Source organism: Frieseomelitta varia, unplaced genomic scaffold (genome assembly GCF_011392965.1).
Source record: "Frieseomelitta varia isolate USP_RPSP 00005682 unplaced genomic scaffold, Fvar_1.2 scaffold_342, whole genome shotgun sequence".
Lineage (NCBI taxonomy): Eukaryota > Metazoa > Arthropoda > Insecta > Hymenoptera > Apidae > Frieseomelitta > Frieseomelitta varia.
The window spans coordinates 21,157-34,415 of NW_025110082.1; the positions used below are offsets into that span (position 1 = coordinate 21,157).

Sequence of the window (13,259 nt, forward strand, 5' to 3'; positions counted from 1 at the left end):
TAATATTATTCTTTAATAATATATATCATAATATTATTATAATATATATCATAATATTATTCTTTAATAAGTTCTTTAATTCTATTTGGTTTTTATTTTATTATTCATACAAAATATAAATAAATGTATTTTTTATATTTAAAATTAAGACATATTTTAAGTACTAATATTGTACAATATATTATTCATAATCACATGTAATTCTTTGACATTTTTTTACTTCAAAACGTTACGTTACTTCTAAAACTCATGTATATTATGAATGATATAATTTTTAAAATAAAAAATATAAGACATAAATATAAGTTTTATGATGTACTAGACGGATATTAATAACATCTAACTTATTTTGATGATATATTTATGTTATTTAATTGGGTATTTTTAACAATTTCGAATATATAATATAAATGATATTCATAAAATATAATCTCAGTATAAAATAATATAAAAAGATAATAAATAACATGTACAATTTTCTGTAGCATTATTAATTTTAATGAATTTTTTTAATTGAATTTCAAGATGAATCTTTAATTTGTATATCTTTGGTACACATAATTATTGTCATAACCATTGGCTAAATGCAGGATAGATGCAATGTCACTTTCTGTGTCCTACGTTTTGAACTTCATCTGCCTATGTTTCGACATAGACGAGGTATATGAATTCATATACCTCGTCTGTGCTATTAGTCTTTTTATCTGACGTGTGACATATATTTATATGCCAAATATAGTGAAAAAAGATATTGTATTATCAGGTCTATCTATACTGTTTTTAGTCAATGCCATAACACCGCTGCGCCATCTTCAATTTTGAAAGGTGCGCGTTTCACACTGTTTCAAGGCAGTAAAAGGGATTTGATTTCACTGTTTTGTTTCATTTACTTTGATTTTGAAACGTTGACTCTTTATGAATGTATAATGTCGTCCAGTATCGGTAGTGTCATACCTTTTTTCATTATGGAAATATGAAATTTCTTTGTTGCTTGAACGAGAGAAAAAAGAACAGTTTTTATGGATTAATAAGATCGAGATTATAGAAAGAAATTCGAAATGTTTCGTCGATTTAACAAATCCATTCGAACGTATGAAAGAAAGAAATTAAAAGAGGTGAAAATTTTAATACCAAAAGTAATTGTACCATCTATTAATGAAATTAAGACCAGAAGCCCTATTTCATCAAATAAAAATTTAGACGAGACTGAAAAAGAAGTTGATGATTCTTTGTATAATGATCCCTTCGAGACTACATTTGATAGACTTCTTAAAAATGCAAGGTAAGCAATTTTATTATTGATGTAAGTACAGTGATTACAGTAATTAATGAAATTATTTTATCAATAGAATACCAGCACCTGTACCAAAGACACACAGTGATACAATATCACTTAGTTCAGATGGTGAATCTGAAACAAGTGATCACAAATCTTTATTATATGAAATATCCAGTTTTAGCAAGAAACCAAAATTTAATAAAAATACATCACACAGAAAGATAAACACGCATGTTATAAAGAAAAGACTAATTAAAAAAAAAGCATTGAAAAATAATGAAGAATTTAAAGTAAGTTTAACATTATAAATTATTATAAAATTCCCATTAAAATTATAATATAATCTATATATATATTATTGAACAGGTAGAAAAAAATGTGTCTCATAAAAAATATAACTTGCGTAAAACAAGAAATAACAATAAACTACCACTTACATACTTAGGTATTGAAAAGATTAAAAAAAATTATAATAAAAAGCATATACATTCTGCAGAAAGGAGCAAAAAAATTAGTAATGTACAAAGTGCAAAATTTTCTAACAACGTGGAAATAAAACCATGTTTTGTTCATTTAGATAAATCTATTACATCAGAATGGTATAATAACTTGCATTCTGTAGATAATAATGTCCTAAAAGAAACTGATCAATTGTTAGATCAATGTACAGTTACTGAGATCAATATTGATAATTTAAAATATAATAGAGCAGAAGTCAATAAATACATAGCATCACTTGATTTAAAAAATAAAAATGAAAATATATTTAGTAGTACACCTAATGGCAAACTTCTTAGATCATCTACTTGTATAATTTCCTTATCACCAATTCCAATTGAATATTTTGAAAAATTAAGAGATCCTATAATGTTTAGTAATACCTCAACTAATGAAAATAACGAAATTTTATTAGACTCTGAAGTAATAAATGATGATTTTTACAAAAGATCAAATACGACAGAAAAAGCTAAAGAAAAGCTTGAGTCATCTAATTATTTAATAAATACTTCTAATCAGTTAGAAAATGTAGATAATAAAGATACTGATTCATTAATTGAACTTAATTATAATAATAATGAAATTTATGATAAAAAAGAATTGTTAGCGAGAAGAAATGTAGTGCCTATTATTCTAACAAGTGGAATCGAACAAAATGATACGTCACATAAGTCAGTATTAATAAAAGAACATAAAATTTCAAATATGGAAAAACATTCCCTGAGATTTTCTAACAATGCAAGTTCATGTTCTTTATTTAGTGATAATGAAAGTATTCCGACTCCATTGTGCAATAATACTAAAGTAGATGATGTAGTAAAAATATCTAGTAGTAATTTAATAGTAAGTGAAAAAAGTACAATATTAAAAAATGAAAGACATTCTGACTTTGTCGAATTAAATAAAAAATCTTCAAATGTAAACACTGATAAAAAAGTAATATGCAACAAAACCCAAGAATTGTCTGCAATTTCAGTCTCAATTAATTTGATGAAGTCAGCTTCAGTATCTGATAATATAAATAATAAAAATAATGACAAAACAGGTGATATAAATAATGATTACAAAAATAGTGCATTAAATACAAAATACTCTTTTATAAATACTAGTAAAAAATATAGTGACTGTCATGTATCTTTGGAAAAATTGCAAGATCCTATTAGAGTTTCAAAAAGAAAAAAATATACTAAATGGGATCTTGATTTAATGACTATTGCAGAAGATTGTAATAATATTAAGAAGAAAAAAGAGAGACATTCGGAGAAGATAAAAAATGATAGACAAACAATATTACAACAAAAGAAATTATCAGTTTTAGAAAATATAATAGAGCAATCTACTAATAATGCAATAGAAAAACCTGTTTATTTAAAACCAGGAAAATCGTGGCTAAGATCTTTATCAATTTTGAATAATGTACAAACTGAATCTAACTTGGATAAATTATCTATTGGCAAAGGTAAAAAATGGAGACATAGTGTTCAGGATGTCCTAAATATGCAGAAACAAGGTAATTATGTAATAATTAAAAAATTTTCTATTTTTTAACAAAAATTTTTATAATTATATTTTATAATTTTATATTATATCGAATTTATTGCAAATCTTAATGGAAATTTAATATAATTCATATATGGACATGCAAACATTTGAATGTTGTGTTTTTATTTGACAGAACAAAATATTATTTTAAAATTCATTAACCTGAAATATTTTATGCTTTTTTATGCTATAATATATATGGTTTATTTCATATTTTTTTATATTCTTTATTTTTAAAAAGATATTTTCAAATAAATTTTCATTCTGAATATGTGCATTTTTATTTAAAAAAATGGACAAAATATATATTACTTTGTAAATATGTTGTAAATGGGTAGGCTTTGAAAGTATAATATAAATAAGAATTGTTTAAATATATATTAAATAAATAACATTAATTAAATTCTTCTCATGTACAGGAATTATACAAAGTTGTATAAAAAAGAATGATAATGATAAAAAATTACAAATAACTAATGAAGTAATTAATAAATCAGAATATGAATTGATTAATAATAGCAAAGATAGAACTTGTGATTCTACTATTTTTGGACATCTTTCAAGAAGGGTATCAGTTCGTGTTGTTCCACTCTATAAAACAGTAAAATCTATTGAAGATACATCATTTCTTAAAGTCTATGGGATTGTTCCTATTAAAGATCAAAGATGTACATTATTAAATAGTAAGTAATTCTAAGTATTTAATTTTTAATAAAATTTTTATTATTATATATATTTGTATATAGATCCGAAAAAATCTTCTGTATGTAACATTCAAAATGATGATGGCCAAATTATTGAAGAGCATGTAATTTCAACAGCCAGAGAAGTTATTTTACAGAAATGTTTACAAAAAGATTATATAGCATTTTCAACATATTTTTCTGATTCGTAAGTATATATTATAAATAAAAGTAATAAAGAATAATAATATCATAATTTATTCAGATACTTGGAACACTGTCGAAAAATTGGAGAAGGTGTATATGGTGAAGTCTTTCTTTATGAACACGAAGATGAGAAGTCTGTTATAAAAATTATTCCTATAGAAGGTAGTGATTATGTCAATGGAGAACCACAAAAGAAATTTCATGAAATATTATCAGAAATTGTAATTGCAATGTAATTATAATTAGAATTTATTATTTATAATAAATTAACATTTTATTAGAAATTAATTTTTTAATAAAAATAATTTTAGGGAATTATACAATTTAAGATTCAACACAAGGTACAATACTGATGGATTTGTGGAAGTGAAAAATATTAAATGTATAAAAGGAAAATACCCAGAGAGACTTATTGAATTGTGGAATATTTATGACGAAGAGAAACATTCTGATAATGATTGTCCATCAATGTTTAATGATGAACAATTATATATTGTTCTCGAACTTGGACATGGAGGTCAAGATCTAGAAGCATTTGTATTTAATACTGCAGAGGAAGCTTATATTTTGTTCATACAGGTTATTATTTTTTCAATTATTGATATCTTCTTTAATAAGAAGTTGAAGTATATTAATATTTCAAGTTTCATTATTATATATCAATTATTTGATTTTAAATACATTTTAAATACTTTTAAATACATATAATCAATTTCGTTTCAGTATATAATAATTGAATTGAAAAGTATAATTAATATTTAATATTTTTTAATAGGCTGCATTAGCGTTAGCGGTTGCAGAGAAAGCTATTGAATTTGAACACAGAGACTTGCATTGGGGAAATATGTTAATATCTCCGACAAATGAGAATTGTATACATTACAAAATTGGAGAAAAAAACATTGAATTAATAAGTAAAGGTGTAAAGGTATATATAGAAGACTATATTCATTTTTTACTAGTTATAAAACTATTCTTTACAAATTATTTGAAACCTCTGGTATTCAGGTGTCTATTATAGATTTTACTTTTTCAAGAGTAAAATATCAAGGATGTAGTGTATTTAATGACCTTGCATTAGACCCTACACTATTTACAGCTCAGGGTGAATATCAATTTGAAATATATCGTTTAATGAGAGATAGAGTTAAGTAAGTATATTAATTTTTATTATATATTTATTATATATTCACTTCTGAAGTTTTGTATTTATTGTTTATGTATTATTTTAGAAACAATTGGCAAACATTCGAACCTTATACAAATATTTTATGGTTGCATTATACTTTAGATAAAATGATTACTGCAGTTAGGTACAAAAAGAGAAATTTAAAAATTCATAAAAATGGAATAACGAAACTTAAAGAACTAGAAAATGAAATTTTGACATACAACAGTGCCTTCGACTTTGTAACACATTGTGACAAAATTATTAATTTATTACGTATTAATTCGAAATTTGACTTAATTTCTGTGTAAATAAAAATATAGGAATTATAAAATAAAAAAAAAATATTAAAATATCTGTATTGCAGATTTGAAATAGTTTATGATAATAGTTCTAATAAATATAAAGGAAGTATCCCGAATTATTAATATAAACAAAATTACGATAAGAGATAAATATCAAAAAAATATGTGAATTTCATATTATTTTAAAAATATATTTTTATTATTTTTATATATTTGTTGCCTTCAAAAATAAGTTTGCCTCAAAAAACAAATGCTTTATTACAGTCTTTAACGTTCTTGAGGTATAATTTGATTTCGAATGAAAAATATTTGTATATGTATAAAATTTGTATAAAAATAATATTTGTATAATCTTTTATTATAAATAATGAAATTTTGTTTTTTGTTAAAATTTATTATAATTATTTTTCATTTCATATTAAATGTTTAACTTGTATCATTAATTATATAAGAGAGCAAATTACAGTATCAAAATGTTTATAACGTTATAATTCAGAATAAATATTTTACAAAAATATATTATAATCTTTATAAATTTTAGGCAAATAATTTTTTTTTTAAGAATATTAATGAAATTTATCTTGAAAAACTTCAATAATCTGTAGGAAGTGTCCTAGAATATTCATAAACATTGCTTAATTTATGATATGCACTACATTGATTAATGAAACTCCATCTTTGTCGATCAAACTGAAAACAAAAGCATTCATTAGAATAAAATAAAACTAAATAAACTAATAGAACTAAAATGAAAAAAATCCGGATTTATAAGAATAAATATACTATAGAATCTTCTTTCGTTTGTTTTTCTTTCTCACATTTGTTTTCTAATTCTGGAGACTTTTTTTCACTATTAAAGTACCTATATAATGTATAAGTTTTATGATGTAATTTTTAGTAATAATAATAATAAATAGTGTAGATTAATATATTTAACAATTTACCTAAAATTATGTTCCAAACTTGAATCATTCAAATCAATAAATTGACATTTATTTTGTAAGTGTGAATCTTTTTCTTTTAAAACTGATATTATATTTTTATGTATTGATTCTTCGAAGAAAAATATTTATATCAATATTATTTATCTACATTTATTATAAAAGTATATTTTATAATAAATTTTTAAATATTATTTCTATTACCTGTTTCATACAAATTTGTGAGTGAAATTCGGAATTTCTTTTCTGTTTTATTCAATTTTGTATAAAATTGCTCTTGTGCATTATTAGCATATAAACATTGATTTTCATTTTCCATATGAATTATGTTGGTGTTACTGTTTATAATTACAATTATTTGTCTATGTAGTTCTATTAATTCTTCCATATTTAATGACTAAAAGCATATGTAGTAAGCAATGTAATTATCATTAAATATTTCATTATTACATAAATGTATAATTACATACTAGTAACCAATTTTCTGGGTCAAACATTTTTTCACTCTTCATATCATCTTCAAATTGTTTTTGTAAAATTTCAACATTTGCTTTGTGCCTTTCAGAAACTGCATTTAAACTACTATCGTAATTTTTTTTCATTAATATTAATTTGTTTTGATATTCTTCCATCTGAGACTAAAAAAACATTACAATTAATAATTAAAAAAAATCATCATAATATAAAATAGTTAAATATAAGATATTAAAAAAAATAAAATAATTGCTATAATAATATTAAATAATAGCTACTTGAAGAATGGCACGAAGATCAGCGTTTTCTTGAATTAAATGTTTAATAATTTCTTTAGGATGTTTTATTTCAGTATTCATTACTTCATTTTGGTTTTCATTATGTTCATTTTTAAAAAATTTGATCTTGTGTCTTGTCATTAAATTATTATTATTATTTTGATTATTATTATTAATTATTAAATTATTTTGAGAAAAATTAATTTGTTTAAATTTTATATAATTATCTTCACACATTTCTTTTATATTAGCATTATTCAACAGTTGTATATCAACTTTTTCTATTTCATTTTCTTTTATTTCTCGTTTTTGATCTCCAGACTCTAGTTTTAAGTCTTCATTTGTATTATCTGCAGTTAATTTCATTACTTGATCTTGATGAGTCTAGAAATAAAACAAATATATTAATAATTAATAATAAATAGAATATATCTAAGAAGCTACTGACTATGCACTGATCTTGCAATTTTTTAATTAATTTATTATAGGATGGATCCTTTTCTAAATTTGTTTGCTTTTGAAGACTTAGTAACCTTTCATATATTTGATTGGAAAGAGTATATAATTTGCTTTTTAGATTTTCTTCCATTATTTCATTATGTAATTTATTTAATAATTCAGAGTTTTCATTTTTCCAATATTCCACATTTTTTTTCAAAATTTCATTTTCACGTAAATATATGTCTAAACTATTATCGAGTTTTTTGTTATTATTTTGATCATTTATAAATTGTGTTCTTAAATTATTGAGTTCAATTTTTAGCTTCTTTTCATTTTTATCTAATTTTGTAAGATCTTCTTGCATTGTGTATATAATATTAATTTTATCATTTTGTTCAGTTAAGGATACAATTGTTAGATTCATTTCTGTAAGTTTATGTTCAATATCTTTTACTTTTTCATTCAATAACTTATTTTCATTTTCCAATTTTATGATTTCATAATGTTTTTCTTCCATTGTATTTTTATATTCAGCAATTTTTTGTGACAAGACATTATTAGTTGCAGCAATTTTACTTTTTAAGATAGTTATATTTTCATCTTTTGTGGAAATAATTATATTGGATTGAGTAATGTTCTCCTTTAATTCATTATTCTCAAATTGTAAATCATTTAATCTACAAATACATGTAGTAATTAAAATATATAAAGTAAATAATAAAACAAACTTTTTCTTATAAGATAAAAAAAGATTTACTTCTTTTCCATTTCTTTAATCTTATTTTCTAAAATAGTTTTTAAATTCTTAATTTCATGGATTTCATGAACCTGTTGTGATAAATTTTTAATTTTTTGGGTTTTTGTTATTAACTGTTTTTTATTTTCTTGACATTCTTTTGACAATCTATTTTTTATATTTTCTAAATTTTTGTTTTCATTTGTTAATGTATTATAATTTTTATTATATATCAATAATTCACTTTTGAGTATTTCAAGTTGTTCTTCTAATTTCAATATAAAATCATTTTTATTATTAAGTTCCATAGTTGCTTTTGATAATTGTTCTTTGAGTTCAAAATTTTTTCTACTTAAGCAGTCACCTTCCCCTTTTTGTTGTTGTGCCACTTCTTTTAATTGAGTTATTTCTAAATCTTTTCTTTCCAATTTCTCTTTTTGTTCTTCTATTGTTTCTACTATTTGTAGATGTTGATCTCCAACACCTTGACATTATTTTTTGTATAAGAAAATAATATTATATACTTATAATTAGTATTTGTCTATAATCGCAGAAATAACTAATTTAGAAATAAACTTTGAAGTAAATTGTTAAAATAAATAAAATAAATAAATACACAATTTTACGCATAAAATATAAGAGAAATTATAATACAACAGAATTCAAATATTTAAAAATTACCTTGTAGAGCTGTACTTATTCTGTTAATACAAGATTTCAAATGTGTTTCAATTGCTTTATTAATTTTTTCATCATATAAATATTTTTTTTCAGTATCTAATATTTCATTTAGTAACTGATATAAAATATTTTCAATAAATTCATTTATCTTATTTTGTACTTCTAACAAATCATTAGGAAGTTGTTTAATGTAAGAATTACGCTTCTTATGTTCTTCTTTATGTTGATTATATAATTGAGAAATTAGTTTTTTCTTCAAAATTACATCTAGCAAAAAAATTAGTATATTGTACATTTATATAAAAGTGCAAATCAAAAGTTTAAATTACCTTGAGAAACATTAATAGCTGATTGTGTATCTTTTAAAATTTCATAAAAATAATAAGTTTGTTTAATCATTACAGGACGTTCAATTTCTACATATATTTGTAACTTTTGTGTAAGGGAACGTAACTTAATTAAAAAATGTGTAAAATATTCAATAATTTCTTTTTCTATATTGTCCATGTCATTTTTCTTATTTAATTTAATAGTGTAATTCTGACATTCCTATTAAATGGGATATGTTATTATCTTTTCATAATAGGAAATTAAATCAATGAGAAATATTACCTTTTGATGTTCACAAGAATCCAAGTTATTTGCTTCACTTAATAAATTTATATTACCAGCTACATTAGAAATATCATCAAATTCTATTTTATTTAAATTATTGATATCTTGCCTTACATTAAATACAACCGCATTGTTCCCAACTAAACATATAAAATATTTATCATGTTAATTTTATATATATAAATGTATATTATTATATTACATAAATTACACATAATATTGATTTCATCTATAATATAAAAAATTCTATATACGATTCTTATATGTATGTAATATACTATATGTTAATATATGTAAGTTTTAAATAACAGTCTTACTTGTGTTATTTAAATCCATTTCAGAGCTACAAGAAAACTTTTCACAAATCATATATTTTAAATTTTGATTAGAATAAATTCCCTGTTTATCATTTCCTATATGCTTTAAATCTCCAATTTGTTGTAAGAGATTCTGACTTTCTATTTTATAACTTTGAAATCTTGTTATAATGATGCTTATATTGTACAATATATTATTTGCTTCCTCACCAATATCCAAATTACATTTTGTACAATTACAAACTTCTTCACAAACACCATTAAACTCTTCCAAATTGTTTAAAATATATTTTAAATTATTGAAAAAATCACTAATTTCTCGTTTTATAGAAGTTAATTGCTCTTCATATTGAGAAATTTTAATATCTTTATCCTGAATTTCAGTTTTTAAAGTTTCTAACATATTCTTTGTTTCCATCTAATATAATTAATGTTATATTATTTATATAATAAAATTGAATAATTTGAATTAATAAATAAAATTAAAAATAATGTACTTGTTCATTATATGTAATATATAGTTCTTTAATCACTTTTAACAACTGATTTAATTTCTCTTTTTGATTTGTTAATATACAATTTTGTTCATAATTTTGTTTTTCAAGTTCATTTCTTTCTTCTAAGACATTTTTTAATTGTTCTACTGTTATATTATACTTTTCTGCCTTTTCTGCTAATTGTTCCATTTCTTCTATTTTTTTCTACAATATAATAAAAATTTACATTTTTTTCATTTGAAAATTAATTTTTTTATATTTGACATATGTAATTACTGACTAAAAGTGACTCTTTTTCTAATTGTAATGTTATTATTTCTTTAACACACAATTGAAGTTTTTTAATTTCCTCAGAATATAAATAACAGCTTTCACATTTCTCATTTAAATCTTGTTTGAGTTGTTCTACTAAATATTTATAACTATAGAGCTAAAAGAAGAAAAGAGGGTAGAATTTGTAAAGCATAATAATATGTTAAGTTACTTTTTTATATTACTTTTTTTTCCAAATCTTCTACTTTACAATTACGTTCATGATCTAATTTGTACAATTTTTCATGTAACATCTATATAATTATTATCAAATATTAATTGACTTTAATTTTTTTATATTAATCGACACTATTAGAAGTGTTTTGTAAAATTATATTTGATATACTTGCTTTGAGATTTTTTTGTTGAGTATACATACAATTTTCCTTTTCTTTCAATAAACTCTTTAAATATTTATTTATAGAATTTAATTCTTCTAAGTCTACATCTTTTATCTATATACAATTATATAAGTTACAATATATGTATATAAATATATTAATTAATAAATTAATATATCATACACAGAGTTCATTTTTCAAAACTATAATTTCAGAATCTTTTTGAATGATAATTCCTTTATAAATGCTGTTATGTAGATCAAAATCAGATTCTGTTCCCATCTCAGTGTCAGATTCTGTTAGATTTTCAGTATCTTGTGAACTATCACTACAAGATTCATCACACTCAAAGCTTTGTTCCTCTACATTATTTTTTTGGGAATTATTTTTGTCTAGATCTATTGCACTGTTATCCTCATCACTGGATTTTGATATGAATGATGTTTGTGACATTGCCTAAATAATATATTTACATAAATATATAGTTTAAGTAGCACGAGCATAATTATATACATACAGATATTGTTATAATTTTGTTTGGATATTTATCAACTTCATCATTAACTTGTATTTCTATATCGTGCATTTCTGTTTTAGCCTGTAAATAGATATTACATTTATTTAAGTAATATTAATTATATAGTATTAAGGTTGATTAATATAATGATACTACTTGTACAGCTACATCAATATACTCTATCCAGGACGATATCTTTTCACTGTAATCTACAAAATTGATATACAAATTAAAATTTAAAAAATTAGGAATTTTAAATATTTTTCTTTGTATCATGTTACCTGCAGCAAGATGTGATTTTATAATAGATTTACATGATGGTATAAAATTGTAATTTTTTAAAAATGGTTCAAATGTAGTTAAAGAGTAAGAATATTGATTGTATTGTTTTGTTATAGCTGATACATTTCTTCCGCAAGGTACATGGATAGATAACGAATTTGACTGAATCATAGATCCTGAGTTACTGATATTGGAAAATACATCCTTTGAAATTTCTGTTGTACTGTTTTTCTGTAATAATTCTTTTACTTTTGAAATATTATCCTAAAAATTAATATAAAGTAATATAAAATTAAGTAATTTTTAAAATATTATATAATGAAATATTAGAATATAAATTGTTTAAAATATCTCTTACTAAATTTTGTAATTGTTCTTCTTGTTTAGGGGTAAGTTTAAGGCTTTTATATTTTTTGAGTTCTCTTTTAACTATCTGAAGTTCATTTTGATTTTCTGAGTTAAGTCGAATAATATTATCAATGATTACATTAAATGGTATTATTTTTCCTAACTGCAAAAAGAAAATACATATTGAGAAAGTTTCCCTTAACATAATAATTTAGTTTAATAAAATACATACTGATGAATCATGTTCATTAAGTTCACGAAAATAACGCGAATTCTCTAAAGAATTCGGACTCCAAGCTCTGATATCTGAACAAGAATCATGTAATTTTAATCGACCTTCCAAACGTTTCTTCGGTAAAACATAATCACCATATATCAAAGGTGTTCCTGAGTTACGTTTGTTAGTTAAAAAAATTCGAGGTCCATGTTCTACATAAGACATATTTTTTCTCTTTACTCAAAAAATTAGTTTATGTATTAATTATTATTACTGTTAACATAACTGATTGAATATAAAATTCTTTTTAAAAATACAATGTATAAAGTAAATTGTATTATTTATTTGGTTGTTTTTATTTATATACTATAGTAACTGTTAAAAAACAAAATGTAAAATGATATAAATGGTGATCAATAAAATGTATGTAGTTATATAATAAAATATTTTATTTTATAAGCTGTCATCAAAGAGATATATGCTACCAATAGGTAGTATTAATAGTATTATAATATTAATAGAATGAAATACAATTCATCACAATCCAATTTTTATATTCATAGATAAAACAACGGAGGCA

General features: G+C 22.1%; 3 protein-coding genes across 4 annotated transcripts; 1 reads left to right on the forward strand and 2 right to left on the reverse strand.

The window, feature by feature from the left end:
• Positions 1–712: 712 nt before the first annotated feature.
• Positions 713–9,673, forward strand: LOC122530427 (MATH and LRR domain-containing protein PFE0570w). 2 transcript variants are annotated; one of them, XM_043657358.1, is made up of 10 exons: positions 713–1,282; positions 1,350–1,569; positions 1,646–3,287; positions 3,739–4,002; positions 4,066–4,210; positions 4,268–4,441; positions 4,521–4,788; positions 4,985–5,137; positions 5,218–5,360; positions 9,638–9,673. In XM_043657358.1, the coding sequence occupies exons 1-10, from the start codon at positions 1,059–1,061 to the stop codon at positions 9,663–9,665; spliced, it is 3,261 nt and encodes a 1,086-aa protein (XP_043513293.1). In that variant the 5' UTR covers positions 713–1,058; the 3' UTR covers positions 9,666–9,673. The 2 variants fall into 2 exon arrangements, with proteins under 2 accessions (XP_043513293.1, XP_043513292.1); XM_043657357.1 differs by lacking the exon at positions 9,638–9,673 and adding an exon at positions 5,442–5,826 and having other exon boundaries at positions 715–1,282.
• Positions 6,152–10,615, reverse strand: LOC122530429 (putative leucine-rich repeat-containing protein DDB_G0290503). The gene is made up of 12 exons (XM_043657360.1): positions 10,166–10,615; positions 9,846–9,988; positions 9,563–9,782; positions 9,234–9,500; positions 8,574–9,036; positions 7,824–8,493; positions 7,376–7,759; positions 7,094–7,261; positions 6,828–7,020; positions 6,627–6,735; positions 6,466–6,544; positions 6,152–6,372 (listed from the first exon to the last, which is right to left on the reverse strand). Exons 1-12 carry the CDS (start codon positions 10,581–10,583, stop codon positions 6,274–6,276), a joined length of 3,213 nt encoding a protein of 1,070 aa, XP_043513295.1. The 5' UTR covers positions 10,584–10,615; the 3' UTR covers positions 6,152–6,273.
• An 868-nt stretch (positions 10,616–11,483) lies between these two features.
• Positions 11,484–12,923, reverse strand: LOC122530428. The gene is made up of 6 exons (XM_043657359.1): positions 12,695–12,923; positions 12,473–12,625; positions 12,114–12,378; positions 11,989–12,041; positions 11,833–11,913; positions 11,484–11,771 (listed from the first exon to the last, which is right to left on the reverse strand). The coding sequence occupies exons 1-6, from the start codon at positions 12,902–12,904 to the stop codon at positions 11,493–11,495; spliced, it is 1,041 nt and encodes a 346-aa protein (XP_043513294.1). The 5' UTR covers positions 12,905–12,923; the 3' UTR covers positions 11,484–11,492.
• Between the last annotated feature and the right edge of the window lie 336 nt (positions 12,924–13,259).

Bases quoted from the DNA above. Each gene is read 5' to 3' on its own strand.
- LOC122530427 (XM_043657357.1), top strand. From the start codon at position 1,059: ATGTTTCGTCGATTTAACAAATCCATTCGAACGTATGAAAGAAAGAAA. The intron at 1,570-1,645 runs GTAAGTTTAACA...ATTATTGAACAG, and splicing joins AAAATAATGAAGAATTTAAA to GTAGAAAAAAATGTGTCTCA. The intron at 4,789-4,984 runs GTTATTATTTTT...ATTTTTTAATAG, and splicing joins CTTATATTTTGTTCATACAG to GCTGCATTAGCGTTAGCGGT.
- LOC122530429 (XM_043657360.1), bottom strand. From the start codon at position 10,583: ATGGAAACAAAGAATATGTTAGAAACTTTAAAAACTGAAATTCAGGAT. The intron at 9,989-10,165 runs GTAAGACTGTTA...TTATATGTTTAG, and splicing joins AATGGATTTAAATAACACAA to TTGGGAACAATGCGGTTGTA. The intron at 9,501-9,562 runs GTAATTTAAACT...TTTTTTTGCTAG, and splicing joins AGCTATTAATGTTTCTCAAG to ATGTAATTTTGAAGAAAAAA.
- LOC122530428 (XM_043657359.1), bottom strand. From the start codon at position 12,904: ATGTCTTATGTAGAACATGGACCTCGAATTTTTTTAACTAACAAACGT. The intron at 12,626-12,694 runs GTATGTATTTTA...TTCTTTTTGCAG, and splicing joins TTAATGAACATGATTCATCA to TTAGGAAAAATAATACCATT. The intron at 11,772-11,832 runs GTATGTATATAA...TATATTATTTAG, and splicing joins ACAAAATTATAACAATATCT to GCAATGTCACAAACATCATT.